Genomic DNA, 20,029 nt, shown 5'->3' on the forward strand with positions numbered 1-20,029 from the left:
TGGGTTAAATTGATAGAAATTGAAGTTAGAAGTGAAAATTGAGTGATTTATTAAAAGAATTCTAAGTTAGGTTTAAATAGGGATTAAGTTGAATAGAGCTCAAAATTTATGTTTTATAATGAATTTTATGAGTTAGAAATTGTTAATGAGTTGATTAAAAGAGAATATGAAGCTTAAGTTAAAGAAAAAAGATTAGTAATGGAAAAAGGACGAAATTAGAATTTTTGTAAAAGTTTGATAGAAAGTGAAAATGTGTTTTATGAATTAGTATATTGATGATTTTTAATTGTATGATTGTTAGTAGCAAACGTAGCACCGGATACATCATCAAATAAGGGAAAAGAGAAAGTGAACGAAGATATCGATTAAATTCGATAAATAGTGGTTTGTATTTCTATAAACCGAGCTTAATCGTTATTGCTATATTTGATATTTATATTGTATGAAAATGTGAATGAGGTAAGTATTTTTACCATATTGAAATGAATGTGATTTTGAATACCCTATTAACAGTGTCGGGCTAGTCGGATATAGTTGACATGTCATAGGAATTGGAAGTATTGGGATATTCCGACATTGAGTCAATGAGACACTATGTGTCGACTACTGTTAAAGTTCCGGATTTGTTCCGATGAAGTACTTTGTGTACTATAATGTTAAAGTTCCAGATTTGTTCCGATGAAGCACTATTTGCTTATCCCGGAGTGTGGGTTGGATCCGTGTATCCGTTAGTGTTCGAGTTATGTTAATAAGGGTAAATAAAGTAAAGGTTATTAAAGTACTGATTGATATTGAATAATAGCAATAATGTGTTTGAATTACCATGTTGTAAAGTTGATTAAGCTATTGTTTATAGAAATACCACTGAGAGTATTCTCAGCGTACGGTTTGTTTCTTGCGCAGGTTAGGTACGAAAGTATAAGGACTCAGCATACGAGCCGATCCCCGAACTCAAATTGGTGAAGTTTTTATCTTTTTGGAAAATGGCATTGTACCTAGGATGTCTTTTGGTCATTTTGAAAGTATCTAAGTTGTTAAGTGATATTTTGGTATGTTTTGTAAATGTTACCAAAACCTTAAGTATGGTATGTTTTGATATGTTAGTGAAGAGTAATAAGAGGAATTGTTGGTAAATGTTGTAGAGAGAAGAAATGAAGATGTTATAAACTTAGTTATCAACATTTTATACTAAAACAGATTTAGACAGTAACAGTAGTCCAACTTTGAAAATATACCAAAAATAGTATAAAGTGAATTAGATGATGAATAAAATATGTAATTGAATCTTAATGAATCTATTTTTATATGGAAGAAACAAAATAGGTAAAAGAGTTGTATTTTATGAGATATTTACATTTTGGTGAAACAGGGTTAGAATAATTTCTGGATTCCCTGTTCTGACTTTAGAAATTCACCATAAATTGTGTATTAAGAATTAGGACTCAAACTTTATTTGTATGGATTCCTTATTGAGTCTATTTTTAATTGAAACAAATGACATAGTCATTGGATTTCTGTACAGGAAGAAATTTTATTCGTAGTGCACAAGGGTCAGAGTAGCCGAACCCGGAAACAGGGGAGACTTTTTCTAATAACTGTACTATTTGGCCTGACCAAAAATTCTATAAAAAATATTAGTAAGTAGATATATGAGTCTAGTTTCAGGGAAAATTTACGGAATTTGATTTCGAGTTTTGTAACTCGAGATATGATTTTTTTAGTGACCGTGACGCAGATGGATAGTTTACTACGAAAACTGTTTAAGTGCTAAGAGAAGTTTTGTAATGTCTCCTGCTTGACTCCGGCAACAGTCTCGGGTAGGGGGACGTTACATTAAACCTCCAAAGAAGTATGCCGAGGTTGATCTAGTTGTTTATGCTTTAAATGTGGCTGAAGATATAGATGCGAATCAAGAGCTATCTAATTATTCTGAGGCGGTTAGCTGTGAAGACTGAGAAAAGTAGATGTTTGCTATGCAAGAGGAGATGGAATCACTCCACAAAAACAGAACATGGGACCTTGTAGAACTTCCTAAAGGTAAAAAGGTTGTTCGCTGTAAATGGGTGTTTAAAGGGACTCTAGGAGTTGAAGAACCCAGATATAAAGCAAGGCTTGTTGCAAAGGGTTACAGTCAAATTCCAGGAGTAGACTTCACAGATGTGTTCTCTCCAGTTGTTAAGCATAGTTCGATTCGAGCTTTGCTTGGTATTGTGGCCATGCATGATTTGGAGCTTGAGCGGTTAGATGTAAAAGCGCATTTCGCATGGAGAACTTGAGGAAGATATTTACATGCAACAACCAGAGGGTTTTATAGTCTCAGAAAAAGAGGACTATGTTTGCTTGATGAGAAAGTCCCTTTACGGTTTGAAATAGTCACCAAGACAGTGGTACAAGAGGTTTGATTCCTTTATGACTTCTCATGATTTCAAAAGAAGTAGTTTAGACAGTTGTGTTTACTTTAAGAAAAACAGTGATGGTTCTTTTGTTTATCTACTTCTTTATGTTGATGACATGTTGATAGCAGTAAAAGATAAAGGAGAGATAAGAAAGGTTAAAGCCCAACTAAGTGAAGAATTTGAGATGAAAGATTTAGGACCAGCAAAGAAGATACTTGGTATGGAGATTCTCGAGATAGAAAAGCAAGTAAATTGTACCTAGGTCGGAAGGGTACATTGAGAAAGTTCTTTGCGGGTTCAATATGCAGTGCTAAGCTGTTAGTACTCCTTTAGCACCCATTTCGGACTTTCATTGGCCTTGTCTCCTCAATCGATGATGAGATTGAGTACATGTCACATGTTCCATACTCTAGTGCAGAGGGATCTCTCATGTATGCTATGGTTTGTTCACGTCCGATTTATCATATGCAGAGCGGTGCAGATTAGCGATATATGGCAAATCCGGTAAAGAACATTGGAAAGCGATTCGATGGATTTTAAGATACTTACGAGGCACTACTGATGTTTGCTTACAGTTTGGAAGAACTAAAGATAGAGTTATAGGGTATGTTGATGCTGATTTTACTGGAGACCTTGATAGAAGAAGATCTCTCACAGGTTACGTCTTTACAATCGGAGGTTGTGCAATTAGTTGGAAAGCCACTTTGCAAACTACAGTCACTTTGTCTACCACTGAAGCTGAGTACATGGTGATTACTGAGGCTTGTAAAGAAGCTATTTGGTTGAAGGGACTATTTAGTGAACTCAATGAAGAACTTCAAATCAGCATAGTATTTTGTGATAGTCAGAGTGCCATCTTTCTTACAAAAGATCAAATGTTTCATGAGAGAACAAAACACATTGATATTCGGTATCATTTTGTTCGTGATATTATTGCTCGTAGTGATATTGTTGTGAGCAAAATTAGTACTCATGAAAATCCTGCAGATATGATGACTAAGTCACTTCCTATAACCAAGTTTGAGCATTGCTTAAACTTGGTTGGTGTTCATTGTTGAAGTTAAACCCTTAAGGGGTTTTATGGAAGAGGTGGAGAACTTGTTTATTGAAAGTTCGCGATGAAGAACTTGTTCATTGAGAATTTGTGTCAAGGTAGAGATTGTTAAAATTAAGTGACCCAAATTCTTATTTAAATAAAATACGATGGAAAATAAAATAAAAGTAAAATCCATATAGAACTAGACTTCTTTTATTTTATTTTAGAATAAGGTTTTTAAACCTTATTAAACTCCATCTATTTTATAATTGATTAGGATAAGGTGTTTCAATCCTACTAGAATATGGCTTTTCAAGCCTATAAATAGACATAGTTTATTCCTCTTGTATTTGATTCAAATTTTTCGACATAGTGAATTTTCCTCTCCTCTGTCCCTGGTTTTTTTCCCGAAAGGGTTTCCACGTAAAATTTGTGTGTTCTTTATTTTATTTATTTTATTTTATTTTATTTTTTCACACTTCTCATTGGCATTGTGTGGATTGATAAATATAGAACGTGACCACGGGTTTCTAATTATTCTCGAACGAGTAATTTATCATAGTTATTTATTGACATTAGTCATATAAATCATTAAGAAGACACAATGGTGACAATGAGATAAAATATGATTGTATTGAGTGAATGGATTTAACTCAAAGGAATCAAGGATATCATATGAGGGTAATACACACATGATGAGGTTATGGGACAAAGTAGTTAAAAGAATTGCTTTCGTAAAGAGTATACACTAAGGGGTTTTCAATCATGGTACTTCTTGTGGATTGACTTCATGATGAAGTAATTGCGAATTATTGGAACGATACTTCTGGACATAATTGTAATTACTAAAACCTAATTGTATATGTCTGATTGATCTCTCCGCTAGCTTTACAAAAGTTTGATCAAACTACATTTGAATCAGAAGAAAATTTTACGACTTTGGAAATAATTTAATTTAGTCGATTTGTTCAATGTGGAATTAAATTATAAGAAAACTAGTCGAACTGAGCCTGATATGTGAAATCGGACCGACGGTCCAACTGGTGGTTGGACCGGATCGATAGAAACAAACCTGTTTAAGGTGTCGATGGCTGCAACGACGACATTCCAATGACCAGAAAATGATCGGCGGTGATGTATCTTGGTGGTTGAGCAGTGGAAAAATTACACTCCTACTGGGACTCTACCAAAGAATTTGATTTCAGATTAACTATTCCAAAAATAATATTATTTTAATAGATTTAATATTAAATTTAATTTAATACTTATCTTAATAAGATTTTATTAATTTAATATTAAAGTGATTATCTTAATATTGAATTTAATTTAATCTTTATCTTGTAGAGATATATTTTATTAATTTAATATTAAAATGATTAAGTTTAATTATAGTTGAACTCTCTAAACTCTCCTTATATAAAAAGAGTATTGGGTCATTTTTACACAAACTTGAATTCTTTGAAGAAATTATTTCAGAAAATTTCTAGAGATATTTTTCTTATTTATAATTTGGCCAAAAAGTTTAGAGAAATTATAAAATTACTCCATTGGTAATTTTTGTGAAAAATTTTCTTATTCAAAGCGATCCTACACTCGAAAGATGTGAGCTTGAGGATAGTGGAGAAAACTGCGCGGTCGAAGCGTTCATCTTAGACGAATAAAAAAAGGTACAAGTTTGATTAAGTGATTATTACTTTAAATATCACAACCAAGTTCTTATTTTGAAATTTTTTTAAAACTCTAGTTTTTTCATATATTATTTTTCCGCTACGTTTTCCAAACCCGACTTTCTAACACTAGTTGTGTAATTTACCCATATTTTTAAAGTTAATTTTATTGTTAAATTAATATTTAGTTTTTAGGAATATTTAGTATATTATTAATTAATATAAAATAGTAACAAAAGTAATATTAATTAGGAACATAATTTAATTAGATAAAATCATATTAATGTTAAAATAAACTTTGTATTTAACTTACATTTATTATTTTAGATTAATTATTATTTAATTAATGTTTCAATTACATATCAATTAAAATAAGGGAAAAGTAAAAAAATTGTTACTAAATTATTCACTTCGTTCAATTTTGGTCACTCAACTATTTTTTTTTATTTAGTCACTAAACTTTTCGAAATCAATATTTTGGTCTTTTTCCCATCATTTCCTTTTTTTCCCTACTAAATCCACAACAAAATGTTGCAAGCTTGATTGTTAGTAAATAAAATGATATAGTTTAGTGTTAAGAGAATTAAGTGAAGCGGTACATTTTGAATGGGTGTTGTTAAGGATTGTTGTAATAGCCTATAACGACTTACTTTTCTTCCAATCAATGTTAGTTAAAACTAGTGGAAAGTAACCATAATTCCCATCCTAAGGAAATTCACACGAAAAATCTTCTTTCTTCTTACTCTTTTCTTTCTTCTGTTCTTTTTTTTTTCTTTCAATTTTCTCTTAATATTTAGGTATCAAGGTCATTTGGTTATTGGTCCATGGTTGGCAGAGATGGTGTAACAACTCGTAATCAAAAAAATGTTGGAAAATTGTACCAGGATGTTACCAATTTGCAAACTAAGGTTGCTTAATGGGACAAGAAGCTTAAAGCCAATTTTTAAAGTTTTTGTAAGGATGTTCGCACAAAACTTAAGGACAAGATGAAAGCCCTTTTTGAGCAATATTTGGGAAAAGTTGATATGGATCCTGGGATTACTAAAGTTAAGGGTAAGGGTATTCTTGGGGCTCCTCCTATGTTCCCTCTCAAGGAAATTGTTGTTGAGGCTCCCTCCGTTGTGTTGGAGGAAGTCAAGTCAGGATTGAGTAAGGGAGGTTTGGTTGATGGGCTAATCGTGCCTATAAGTTGAAATGTCCAAAGCTTGGTGAGTACAATTTTTACAGGTGGTGGCAAAGTTGGAGTAATATTTTAAGGGTGAGGTTATTCCTGACACTGCCAAAGTACAAACAATTATGTTACAATTAGAGGGGAAGGCTTTGGATTAACATCATTTTTACACATAGGGGGTTTTCTTTTGTTGGAATAGGAGTCCTATTCTCAAAAGTTGAAGGAACAACTTGCTTTTGACTCTTTCCAAGATCTAATGGCAGATTTGGTGTTTTAGAAGCAACAAGGATCAATGGAATAATTCCATGATGATTGTGTGAAGATTCTTAATCGAATGCAACTTTCAGAGTCTTATGTTCTTAGTATCTTTGTTAGTAACTTAAAGCCTGAAATTTCCCAATATTTAAAGTTTTCTAAATCTTAAGCCTTGAATGAAAAGCTCTTTATGGTCAAGCAAGTCGAAGCTATTTTGTTATGTACTTAGAGGAAGTTTTTCCCTTCTATGTTTTACATTCGTACTGGCAGCACCTTGTCTCCTTTATCCTTGATTCATCAAAATTTTGTTTTGGGCTCGAGTGTTTCTCAACGACCAAAGGATTGCAATTTAATTCAAATTCTCTTAAGATTGCTACTAAGCTACCCTTTCCTGTGGAAATAGAAGATAGGAAGAAAAAAAAGGTTATCTTTTTGGTGTGGAGCACTGACTGACCAATACACACTCACATAAAAATAAAAAAATGCAATCAATAATATCCACAATGCAGGCACAACTTTATCACAAGCATGACGGTGTCAAATTTTAATATAATGATTTTCATTGGAACACTCTAACAAGTATTCCAAGGATCATTCTTCTAGAGGGATTGATAAGGGTAAATGCAATAGTCAAGCCACTCACTAGTTAATATATTACTAATATAATTGACTCATAAATTATTAGTGCAAAATCGAATTGGAATTACAAAGAGACTTATCAATAAACCCCATATTTTCAGGGAAGCTCTTGATAGTGGTAACGAGACCTCTTGTATTGGAAAAATTCTAGGAATTAGATCCAATAATGATGTAAATGCACATTTTCTGAACCATGGGTTTGGCTATATTTTTTCACATCTAACCATATCACAAAATAAAGCGCGGGCCCAAGTAGCAGCACAAACTAAGTGGGTATTATCTCAACAATATGACCTATAAAAACTATAACATTAGCACTTAGATCCCTGGATAAGCCTAAAAGATTTGTGGTTGTCTAATCATAACCAATAGTGGTTTTGATTTCCTTGGAGTAGGTTCCAAATAAATAAACTGAACCAGAACCTACCATGATTAGAAAAGAGGCAAAAAGTCCAAACCATCAATCACTAAGGAATTATATTGTAAAAGACAATATTTCATTACCTTTGAGTCCTCTTTTTGAGCAGATCCTCAGTCATACTTATTTTCTGATGCTTGCTTAGAGAAAAGTATGAGTGGAGAAGAATTCAATAAAGAAAACTTCTTTATGCAAGGTGAACGGTTAGAGTTTTAATTCATAAGAAATGTATATAAAGCAAAGTTCAACTTCTTATTAAACATTTTTTTCATGAGAAAGTAATTTTATGCAAGACAAACGTCTTCATGCAAGGTGAAAGGTCAATGTAATATCCTAGGAAACCCCTTAGTCATAACAATATTACTTTGAACAATTAAAAGTTGAATTTTTCAAAATAAATAAAATGTGATTTATAAGTGTTAGTAGAGAATGTAGTAGGAGATTGGAGAAATTTAAAAGACTGATGTGTTAAGAAATATTAATCTGAAGTATAGACTAAATTGTAAGGTTCTACAAAGTGTTGGGGTCAAAGTGATAAATTTAAATTAGGAAAGGATTAAATTGAATTAGTGGGGAAATATGTGAGGACATGGAGAACAATTTTACCAAGATCTAGTGGATAATGATGATGGATAGATTTTTATGAATAAGTTATAATATTTTATTTGATATTTTATTATTATTGTTATTATATTTTCTCATTATAATGGTGATATTTTCAAGGAATGATGGAGAAGATTCTACATCTCTTCTTTTATCTCTTTCACATCACCAACTAGAGAGGAATAAACTTTTCTTTCTTTTACAATCTAACCCCTCATCATCGTTAAAAGTCCTTCCAAGCTTGAAATCATCAAATTTCCATAGAAACCTTAGTTAAATCAAGTTTCCTACATCCTAGCAAGTTTAGTTTTCAAGCTAGAAGTGGAGTGTTCATGCTTGAAGAAAGAGAAAAAATCTAAATAATGTGATAAACTAAGGCTTTAAGGTAAAATTTTCATGATTTAGTAGTAGTATCATGTTTATTATAATTATTTGAGCATGTAAATGTTATGAAATAAGTATATTGATTTCTTATGTTTTATGGAATTGCTATGAAATTAAGAGAAAGATAAGGAAGAAGATGGAAGGAGTGTATACAAGGGGAAACAAGTAGATAAAGTTTGAAGAAAAAATAGCCTAATTAAGAATAGTAAGTACTTTAGAATTCTTCTTACTTAATTAGGTTTTGAAATTTATATGCTAATGTACATGTTAATGTCATGAAATTGAGTATTTGTAACTTAATAAATATATAAATAATTTAAGAAAGTAGTAAATAAATGTTATTGTTGATGTGAATATATGTGTGGAGAAAAGGACTAAATTGTAAAATGTTAAAATTTATGTGTGACTATGAAAATACGAAAACTTGATTTTGCTTGTGATGAATATTAGATTTATAATATTTTTAAAGCTCTTGTAGACAAGTGTGGGAGAAAGCCTCTAATCGACCCAAACCGTGGGTTGTCCCGGCGATGCGACTGTCTTGATGTCTCAACGAACAAAGAAGCAACACCGCGACAATGCGACATCCAGATCAAGTTTTTGGCTTTTTTTCTCCCAATTAAACTTTGTTTTATTTTTCCACTTAAACTTTGATTAATCTAGAAGTATTCCAGTCATATTGTACTATGAATTTTAGTATATAAATAGGCCACAATTACTCTATGTTAGACACAATAGAAATATTTAAATTGAGAGAATTCTATTCTTTGCTTAGAAGTGTTTTTCTCGTGGGTTTTGGATTCTATTTTAATTCTCTCCATCTCTTGTACTTTCCTTTTATTATATTAAAATCTCTTTTTGCCCGTGGTTTTTTATCATCATTTGAGGAGTTTTGTAATACCCTAAAAGTTGCTACAGTAAGAAAGTGAAATATTGTCCTTGATAAAATAAAATAAGGAAATAAAGTAAAAAAAGGAGAATTTTGAGTTATGTAAACAAAATCTATTTGGGAAGTATATTATGATATATTAATTCAAGAAAGGACTAAATTGCAAAAGTTAGAAAAGTTTTGTGGCCCAAGAGTAAATACTCAAAATTTGAGGAGTTAAAGTGTAAATATGAAAAAGTTGAATGACCAATAGTACAAATATTTTAAATGTGGAATGATCTAGAAACTAAGGAAAATGGATGAATTAGGACCAAATCAAATAAATGGAAAAAGTTTGAGGGGTTAAATAAAATTTTACCAAAATGAGTTATAAGTCAATGGAGGAATTTTGAATAATCATAAGGGGCAAAATGGTCATTTAGTAAGGAAGATAATTTTGAAGAGTAATGATGATGTTGGTGATATTTTAGATTAATTAAATAAGTAAATCTTAGTTTATTAATATTTTATTTTTATTTTTAATTCAATATTTCAAACATGAATCAAAGATAATCCTTTACCTTGTAACAAAAATTGTTTACCTTTTTAGCAGAGGCCCAGTAGACTAAACAGAACACTTAAGATATACGGAACTGATACAGAGGTGCATTATTATGCACTATTAAACAGAGAGCACTAAAGTGTTATACAGAGAGCATAAATGTGCTAATAATCGGAGAGCAGTAACGTGCTAATAATCAAAGAGTGCGCTAGGGTCCCTTAATGACATGCCACTAATATCCTAATAGTTCTAATATCGTCTACTTGGGCAAATTATATCATTCACATATCACTATTACACTTTTCTCATAATGTTTTTACATACTTTACAATTTAATCCTTATACCAATAATACATATACTTATATCTTCATTATTTTTAATACATGTAATATATTTCTAAATTCACTATTCATCTGTAATTCACTAATAATCCTTATCATGTACTTCATATATATCTTTTATATATTTTTTAATTTGTGCATGATATAATTTGCCCAAATAGACGATATTAGAACTATTAGGATATTAGTGGCATGTCATTAAGGGACCCTAGAGCGCTCTCTGATTATTAGCATGTTAGTGCTCTTCGATTATTAGCACATTAATGCTCTTTGTATAACACTTTAGTGCTCTCTGTTTAATAGTGAATAATAATGCACCTCTGTATCATTCCGTTTATCCTAAGTGTTCTGTTCAGTCTACTGGCCTCTGCTAAAAAGGTAAATAATTTTTGTTACAAGGTAAATGATTATCTTTGATTCATGTTTGAAATATTGAATTAAAAAAAATTGTGAAAGAAATAGAAAGAAAATCATGAAAATTTACATTAAATGGTGAAATATGATACATATATATATATAAAGAGTAGTAATTTTTATAAGTTGATTTGAGGATTTAAGGACTAAATTGTGAGATGAAAGGATACAGAATGGATACAAATGATAAGCTAGGTAAATATATGCAAAAAGGACTATAGAATTATAGAAATAATGAAGTTCATGATCAAAAGAAAATAAGGAATTCGAGGATGAAATTTATTTTTAGGAGGAGAGAAATGTAATACCTTGAAAGTTACTACAGTAAAAAAGTGAAATATTATCCTTAATATAATAAAATAAGGAAATAAAGTGACAAAAAGGAGAATTTTGAGTTATGTCAACAAAATCTATTTGGGAAGTATATTATGATATATTAATTCAAGAAAGGACTAAATCGCAAAAGTTAGAAAAGTTTTGTGGCCCAAGAGTAAATACTCAAAACTTGAGGAGTTAAAGTGTAAATATAAAAAAGTTGAAGGACCAATAGTGTAAATATTTTAAGGGTGGAATGATCTAGAAACTAAGGAAAATGGATGAATTAGGACCAAATTGAATAAGTAGAAAAAGTATGAAGGGTTAAATCACAATTTTACCAAAATGGGTGATGAGTCAATGGAGGAATTTTGAAGAATCATAAATTGTAAAATGGTCATCTAGCAAGGAAGATAATTTTGAAGAGTAATGATGATGTTGGTGATATTTTAGATTAATTAAATAAATATTAGTTTATTAATATTTTGATTTAATTTTTAATTATATTTATTATTATTATTTTATTTAGCATATAAGGAAAGAAAGATGAAGAATCCTCTTCATCTTTCCATGCTACTAACGTGAGAAGAGAAAATAAGGAAATAAATTTTCTTTTCTTTATAATTTGGTCCTATCACAAAAAATCCACCATTTTCACCAAGAATTTTAAGAACTTTTCATAATCACTGAGAGAAAAGTGATAAGGAGACTATGGACTACAAGAAAATTACATTGGATTCAAGAAAATGGAAGTTGGAAGAGAGAGAAAATCAAGTTAAAGATTGAAATCAATAGGACAAGGTAAGAACATCAAGATTTCAATATATTTTTAAGTTTGATATTATTGAAAAAGCATGAAAATGATCTTAAAGTAGAGTTTTCTTATATAAGATTCTATTTTCTTGATATGTTAGTGAAGGGAAATAAAAGGAAGTGATGGGAAATATTGTAGACAAAGGAAAAGAGGGTATTATAAACTTGGTTATCAACATTTTGTACTAAAACAGTTTTGGACAGTAGCAGTAGTCTAACTTTGAAAATTCACCAAAAATTGTAGAAAATGAATTAGAGTTAATTAAAGTATTAAATTAAAGCCTATTGAGTCTAGTTTTACATAAAAGAAATGTTATAAGCAAAAGAATTTCATATTTTGAGATATATGAATTTTTGTGAGACAAGGTCAGATTGATTTCGGGTTCCCTTGATCTGACTTTGGAAAATCATAAAAAAATATAAAAAAATAATTAGGGGTTTAAATTTATATTTTTAAATTCTTAATGAGTTTATTTTCAAGATAAAAAAACGTAAACATCATCCAAACCCCGTACTAAAAGATAATTAATTTTTAATAAAGAAAGGTCGAAGCTGTCAAACAGCAAAATAGGGATAAATTTGAAGATTTTACTGTACTTATTGGCTAAATTATAAATTCTAAATTTTTATGGTAGAAAGATATTAGAGTCTAGTTTCAAGAACATCAAGTGGATTTTAACTTAGAATTCTGTAGCTCAAGATATAAATAATTTAGTGACTATGACTCAAGTGGACAACTTTGATATGAACACATAAGTAAATAATAGAATTATAGATAATGTTACATATAAGCATGTTATATACTAAAAGTTAAAGATTCTAACAAATATATATACATTAAGGATGTGGAATGGAGAGGAGGAAGAAAATATATATGAATATTCAGCTAGCATGGGTTTACATTAAAAAATGGCTAATTTGCATGTTTTAGGCTTAGGGACTAAATTGAATAAAAGTAAAATTTTAAAGGTCAATTTTGTAAAAATTTCAAAAATGATCAAATTGCATGAAATGAATTATTTTATTGTCTAAATTAATATATTGAAAGAAATTATTAATATCAAGTGGGTTTAGAGCTATAATTTTGTTGTATGATGATATTATAAAGTGATTTTGTTAAATATTGATGTTAGAATCAAATTGTGAAAATGGTTAAAATATTAGGGTTTGGTATTAAATTTATATTTTATTAAGGGTTTTACAAGAGCCTAGAATATTTGGATAAATTATTAATTGAGAAAAAATTAGTCCCACTTGATATTAATAATTTCTTTCAATATATTAATTTAGACAATAAAATAATTTATTTCATGCAATTTGGTCATTTTAATTTTTATAAAATTGCCCTTTAAAATTTTACTTTTATTCAATTTAGTCCTTGAGCCTAAAACATGCAAATTAGCCATTTTTTAATGTAAACCAATGCTAGCTGAATATTCATATATATTTTCCTCCCCCTCCTCTCCATTCCATATCCTTAGGCCTTGTTTGGTTCACATGAAAGGCTTAGCCATTCCTCCCTTATTCAACACAATGATCTTATTCAGGGGTTTGGTTGGCTGTAAAGGCTATTCAATGGAATAGCTATTACAGCCTTATTCCTCAAAATCACTGAATAGCAATTCAACGGCATCACTAATGAATGGCTATTCAACGCTTCTAGTAATACAAAAAATTATTTTTCTTTCCTTTTCTATCCATCTCACATCTCTTCAAATTCCCTACTCCTATCTGAGAGTTTTTCAACAAATCTATCGTGCGGTATGAAATTTCTCTGTTTTATTTAAACTTTTTCTTCTTACTTTCTATTTACCCTCACCATTCTCCCAATATACCTGTATAGAACGTTTGGAGTGAGCAAGAAAAGGGGTTTGAAAGACCAGCAGCAGCAGCCATGGTGAAGAAGATTAGCGTCACAAATAAAGCCTTGATTCCAGGTTTAATCAAACCCTCAAGAATGTCCAAGGGTACCTCTTTTTAATTGTTCCAATTTCCCATTACTTTTCTTCCTCTATTTTCTTTCTGGTTTCTCAATGTTGATTTTTGATTGTTCTTTTTCATTGGATTTAGAGAAATACCTTTTGATCTTTTGAATTTCAGTTTTGATTCTGAATTCCTGTGGAAGAATTTTTCCTCTTTTGGGAGAAATTTTGATTTCGCAAAAATTTTCAATTAGATTTATTGGGTTTAATTTGTTGCGATTTGCACTTAGATTGAAAGCGCCTTTTGGGAATTAAAGCGAGATCTCACAAGTTCTACTTAATGGCATGACCTAGTTTTTTTCTTTTGGAAGATGATCATTTCATCTTTGTGCTTAGATCATAGTATTTATCTATTTTTCCTTAAAAAGTCTGATATTTTGGTTTATGTTGTAATTTGATCATGGCATTGTTGTTGAGGAATCATAGGCATCACAGGGGGTTCAAAAAAGGTTGCTCATTGTCTTTTAGCATGGAGGGAGAGGCCATGGATTTGGCATATTAAATAGTTGTTTCTTCATATTAAGAAGTTAGAGAGGTAGGAGATGGTTAAAGTGGTAAAGGCAAGGAGAAATTCTGTGCTTGTAAGGAAGAATTCGGTAAGTATTCTTTGAAATTTACACACACTTACTCATTTAGTTAATTGTCAAGTCGAATTAAACTAGTTGGTGACTTCAATTAAGTTGTCTGAATTTTATTATTAAACTGTCAATTAGCTGCTGTTGATTTTTGGTTAGGAGCAAATAAATCATGTTGGAAATTTGAAGAAATGGTTGTAAAAAAAAAAATGACTGTTGTTGGTTATGGTGTGAGTTTAAGTTATTTCTTGAATGATTTATTGTACTCTAATGCTGGTATGTGTGATGAAATTGAAGGAAAGTCTTGATGATGGTTAGTTGTTGAATGAACTGTCGAGGAATGCAAACTCCATGCATGCTGTCAGAATATGACTTTTTGTAATGAAATTAAGGTAACCTGCTGCTGGAATTGATTAAATATTAATGTCCTAAGCTGAAATTAGAAGATGTCATAGTTATAATTAAGATTTCCTACTGCTTGGTCTTGATTAAAATGTAAGTATTTATGCTGTAAGTATTTATGTTGTCTTAAACCATTATCTAAAGTGAATTAATTGTCGTAATTTAAACGGTCTTAATAATGAAATTGTGGTATCTTCAAATGACAAATTAGGAGGGGTTATAGCTGTGATTTATAGTGCTTTGGTGCCGTGGTTAAAATGTATAACTCTGGAATTGATATTGATGATGTGTCGTTAATGAGTAAACTGCGTTTTATTTTCCGAATGACTTATTATTTTAGAAGTACAAATTGAGTGTTGCTAATGGTGAGTTTTCTTTAAACTCGTTTTGTTATTTTCATGCTTAAAATATATATATATATATATATATATTAAATTAGAATTGATGTTTCGGTTTTGATTTAATGGCTGAAAATGTTCTTTAAATTTTCAAGGCTACTTACTATCTGGCATTAGCTAGATTCGTTTATTGTAAGTTTAAATGCTGCTCGGAAATAGTGTAAAAATTACTGCTATCCAATTTTGTGCCCTTATTTTGCTGTCCAAAATTTGAACAAATTAATGGTTCTATTTTCATGTTGATTGAGGGCTGTAAAGACAGTCTCATTTGTTGCATTATGCTATTCAGTTTTGGGACCAAATAATTGAGTATTACTGGACTAAAAATCATGGATTGTTGCTGTGATGAACTAATAAATTTTAATACTATTGAGTGTGTTCTTGCGGATACAAATGCCCCGCATGTTCTTTGTCTTGTGCTGTCCAAAATAGGACAAATTGAATGTGCTTGTGAGTGAGTTTTTCAAAGGAAACTTTGCAAATTCTCATGTTTAAATTCTGAAGTTTGCATGCAGGTAAGCTATGGTTGTAGGGGTTTATAAATCGAGTTTAGTAGCTAAAATATTATGTTATTCTTACTAAGTTCGTTTTAGTAGTGAAGTGAAAATTTGACAATTAAATGCTTAAATGACTGCTGGAAACTACAGCTTGAAAGCTCATTATTCCAGCATATAAATACTTATTTGAATGTGTTGTAATATGTAGAGCAATTGGTCTGCTGCATGTATGAAATAAAAGAAAAACAATAGTTGTTAAATATTAGTTTTTGTTGCTGAACGAAAAGGTTAAATTCGTTGTTAAAGGGGATGTTAATTGGTGTTAATTAAGCTGTCGGATAGGGCTAATAAAACAATTTGAATGTGATGCTATTAAGCTGATTTAATGTAAAGTGAACTTTTTTTTCAGAAACAAGCACATTATGATTGATCTTGGCATCGATAATAACAAGATTAACTGGGCTCTCAAGGACAAACAGAGTTCGAGAGACATCATTGGGATCAGATACCGTGAGGCATGGAAAGGCCGTGGTTTGAAAGATTACTCGAAAAAGTCATATTGAGTATTCTTCCAACATGTAGTTGATCGAATGTAAATTATATGTAGATATGTGTGTCATTTGCAATGTTTGGTTGCATGAATGTGGAGGATAATCCAATTTGAGATGAAACTTTGAAACATATATTTTATGTGCTCTTTTGATGCTTGTTTACGATAGCACCTTAGCTTGGAGTGACTTTCCTTACAGTTGTTTGATAAGGAACAAGTGTTTTAATTTAACTATATAAAAATATAAATGATATGTTTATAAAGATGATAATATGTTGATTCAAATTATGGTTGTAGACGAATCTTCCAATTAACTCAATTGAAGATTATATAAACTTGATTTTTATTATATAAAAGATAAAAGAAATTTAGTAAAGGAAGAAAAAGAGTGCAAGGAAAAAATAAATGGATAATAGAACATTTAGCACATTAAATATGTGTTTAAAGAAATTTAGTAAAGGAAGAAAAGAGTGCAAGGAAAAAATAAATGGATAATGGAACATTTAGCACATTAAATATGTGTTTAAAAATAATAAAGTAGTTATATATTATTTTATAATATTATATATTATGATTTTATTAATTCATAATTTAATCATAATATTAAGAATGTTATTAAATTATATATTATTTTATTAAATTGTATTTAATAATACTTATGTTAAAATATGATTAAATTATTTATTATTTATTATTTATTTTTATTAAATTATATTTAATAATAATTTTATTAAAATTTAGAAATAATAATCATTTATCTAAAAAATTCTACTAAGGGTATTTTAGTCATTTAAGTCTTTTTCCTTATGCTATTACAACATCTATTCCATTCAACCAAACACAAGAATACTATTACAACTCTATTCCATTCCATTCAACCAAACAACTGAATTATTCATTACAGGTCTATTCTATTACAACTCTATTACATTACAACTCTATTCCATTCCTCCCAACCAAGCGTGCCCTTAATGTATATATATTTGTTAGAATCTTTAGCTTTTAGTATATAACATGCTTATGTGTAACATTATCTATAATTCCATTATTTACTTATGTGTTCATATCAAAGTTGTCCACTTAAGTCACAGTCACTAAATTATTTATATCTTGAGCTACAGAATTCTAAGTTAAGATCCACTTGATGTTCTTTGAAACTAGGCTCAAATATATTTCTACCATAAAAAATTTAGAATTTATAATTTAGCCAATAAGTACAATAAAATCTTCAAATTTATCCATGTTCTGTTATTTGACAGCTTTAACCTTTCTTTATTAAAAATTAATTATCTCTTAGTACGAGGTTTGGATGATGTTTCAATTTGTTTATTTTGAAAATAGACTCATTAATAATTTAAATATATAAATTTAAACCACTAATTATTTCTTTACAATTTTTCATGATTTTCCAAAGTCAGAACAGGGGAACCCGAAATTAATCTGACATTGTCTCACAAAAATTCATATATCTCATAATATGAAATTCTTTTTCTTACAATGTTTCTTCTATGTAAAACGAAACTCAATAGGATTTAATTTAATACTTTAATTAACCTCTAATTCAATTTATACAATTTTTGGTGAATTTTCAAAGTCAGACTACTGCTACTGTCCAAAACTGTTTTAGTGCAAAATGTTGATAATCAAGTTTATAACACCTTCCTTTCCTTTCTCTACAATATTTCCTATCACTTCTTTTATTTTCCTTCACTAACATATCAAGAACATAGAACCTTATATAAGAAAACTCTACTTTAACATCATTTTCATGCTTTTTCAATAATATCAAACTTAAAAATATAGTGAAATCTTGATGTTCTTACCTTGTCCTATTGATTTCAAATTTTCACTTGAATTTCTCTCTCCTCCAACTTCCATTTTCTTGAATCCTAGGTGATTTTCTTGTTCTCCATAGTCTCCTTATCACTTTTCTCTTTTGGTGATTATGAAAAATCTTGAAATTCTTAGTAAAAATGGTGGATTTTTGGTGAATGAACCAAATTGTAAAGAAAAGAAAATTTCTGTTTGGGAAGTATATTATGATATATTAATTCAAGAAAGGACTAAATTGAAAAAGTGAGAAAATTTTTGTGCCCCGAGAGTAAATACTCAAAATTCCCCTTTTTGTCACTTTATTTCCTTATTTTATTATATCAAGGACAATATTTCATTTTCTTACTATAGTAACTTTTGGGGTATTACAAGTTTTTCCACGTTAAATTTGCGTATTCGATCTTTTCGATTTAATTCATTTACTTGTTTCTTGCATTACATGGGTTAATTCCCTACAACAATTTTTAAACTTGTGGGATATGGATGACATGCCATTAGGAATTCCTTAGCGGCTTGTGAATTTAGCACTTCAATGCTCGTGTTCTAACACTATTAGTGGCTGAACCCCGAGGAAATTGCAAAAGTGGCTGAACTCAAGAAGAAGCATGAAGAAGACAATTTCACATGTTGAGCACAAATTCTCAACACCTTGTCTGATTGTATGATCTCTACATGTCGATGCAATCCTCGGTGGAAATATGGAAAGCTCTTGAAGAGAAATACAACACTGAGCAAAAAGGTACTAATAAATTTTTAATGATGAAGTATTTTGAATTCAAAGTGCTCGATAGAATCCCAATCATGGATCAAGTCCATGAATTACAAGTCCTTGTAAGTAGGCTTTGTGACTTGAAAGTTGTTATTCTGGAATTGTTACAAGTCGGGGCTATTATCTCAAAGTTTCCCTCATCTTGGAACAATTATTCGAAGAAACTTCTACATATGGCAGAGGACTTCACTGTAGAGAAAATACTTAGGAATTTGCGTATTGAAGAGAAAACTCGAAAGTGTGATGCGATGTATCTTTCCTAAAGTTCTAAAGTAAACAATGTGAACGAGACCAAGAACTCTCGAAATGGTAAGCAAAAGGCCACATCCGAGACCAAGAATGTGTAAGATAAAAAGAAATAATCTCTCAATTGTTATAATTGCAATAAGAAAATACACTCTATTAAGAATTGTAGACTTCTCAAAAAGAAACAAGATGCCACAACTTCCAAAGCCAATGTGGTAGAAGACATGGACTTAGTGGTCATGGTTACAGAAGGGATCGAGAGTTTAGATATTGGTATGATTACTAAACTTAACATAGCCATGACTGATAAGTCCTATAACTGGTGGCTTGATTCCGGAACTACTGTCCATGTGTGTAATGACCGACAACAATTCAAGAGTTATGAACTAGTGGCAAACTGTGAAGTGCTTATGGGCAATTATCAATCGGTTAAGGTGCTCGGTCAAGGGACGATGGAACTCAACTTCACATCTAGGAAGAAATTGAATTTGACAAATGTGTTGCAAGCTCCCGATGTGAGAAAGAATTTAGTGTCCGCAAGTATTCTGTGTAATAAGGGGTTCAAGATTATCTTGGAATCCGATAAGTTTGTCTTACTTAAGGGTGATATATATATAGGAAAATGATATTGTAACGAGGGTATGTTCAAGTTGAGCATTGATATGAATAAAGTTAATTCTTATGCTTATATTATTGAATCTTATCCTCTATGGCATTTGCGTTTAGCACATTTTAATTTTAAAAATTTACAATATATGCAAACAAAAGGTTATATAAGTCTAAATAATGATGAGTTTGTTGATAGATATGAAATTTGTATTCAATCAAAAACTACCAAGAAGTTGTTTCCTAATAAGTGTGAAAAGAATTCGCAAGTGTTAGATTTAATTCATT

At 30.2% G+C, this 20,029-nt stretch overlaps 1 protein-coding gene across 1 annotated transcript; it reads left to right on the plus strand.

The window, feature by feature from the left end:
- The first annotated feature begins 18,792 nt into the window (after window positions 1–18,792).
- Window positions 18,793–19,761, plus strand: LOC108477549 (uncharacterized). Its single transcript, XM_017780088.1, has 2 exons — window positions 18,793–19,139; window positions 19,305–19,761. The coding sequence occupies exons 1-2, from the start codon at window positions 18,793–18,795 to the stop codon at window positions 19,759–19,761; spliced, it is 804 nt and encodes a 267-aa protein (XP_017635577.1).
- The last annotated feature ends 268 nt before the right edge of the window (window positions 19,762–20,029 follow it).

Source organism: Gossypium arboreum, chromosome 12, assembly GCF_025698485.1.
Source record: "Gossypium arboreum isolate Shixiya-1 chromosome 12, ASM2569848v2, whole genome shotgun sequence".
Taxonomy (NCBI): Eukaryota; Viridiplantae; Streptophyta; class Magnoliopsida; order Malvales; family Malvaceae; genus Gossypium; species Gossypium arboreum.

What these genes read in the sequence shown, in the direction of transcription:
- LOC108477549 (XM_017780088.1), top strand. Translation starts at nt 18,793, where the DNA reads ATGTCGATGCAATCCTCGGTGGAAATATGGAAAGCTCTTGAAGAGAAA. An exon ending in ACTCGAAAGTGTGATGCGAT is followed by an intron (nt 19,140 to 19,304) that starts GTATCTTTCCTA and finishes TAAGAATTGTAG; the next exon opens with ACTTCTCAAAAAGAAACAAG.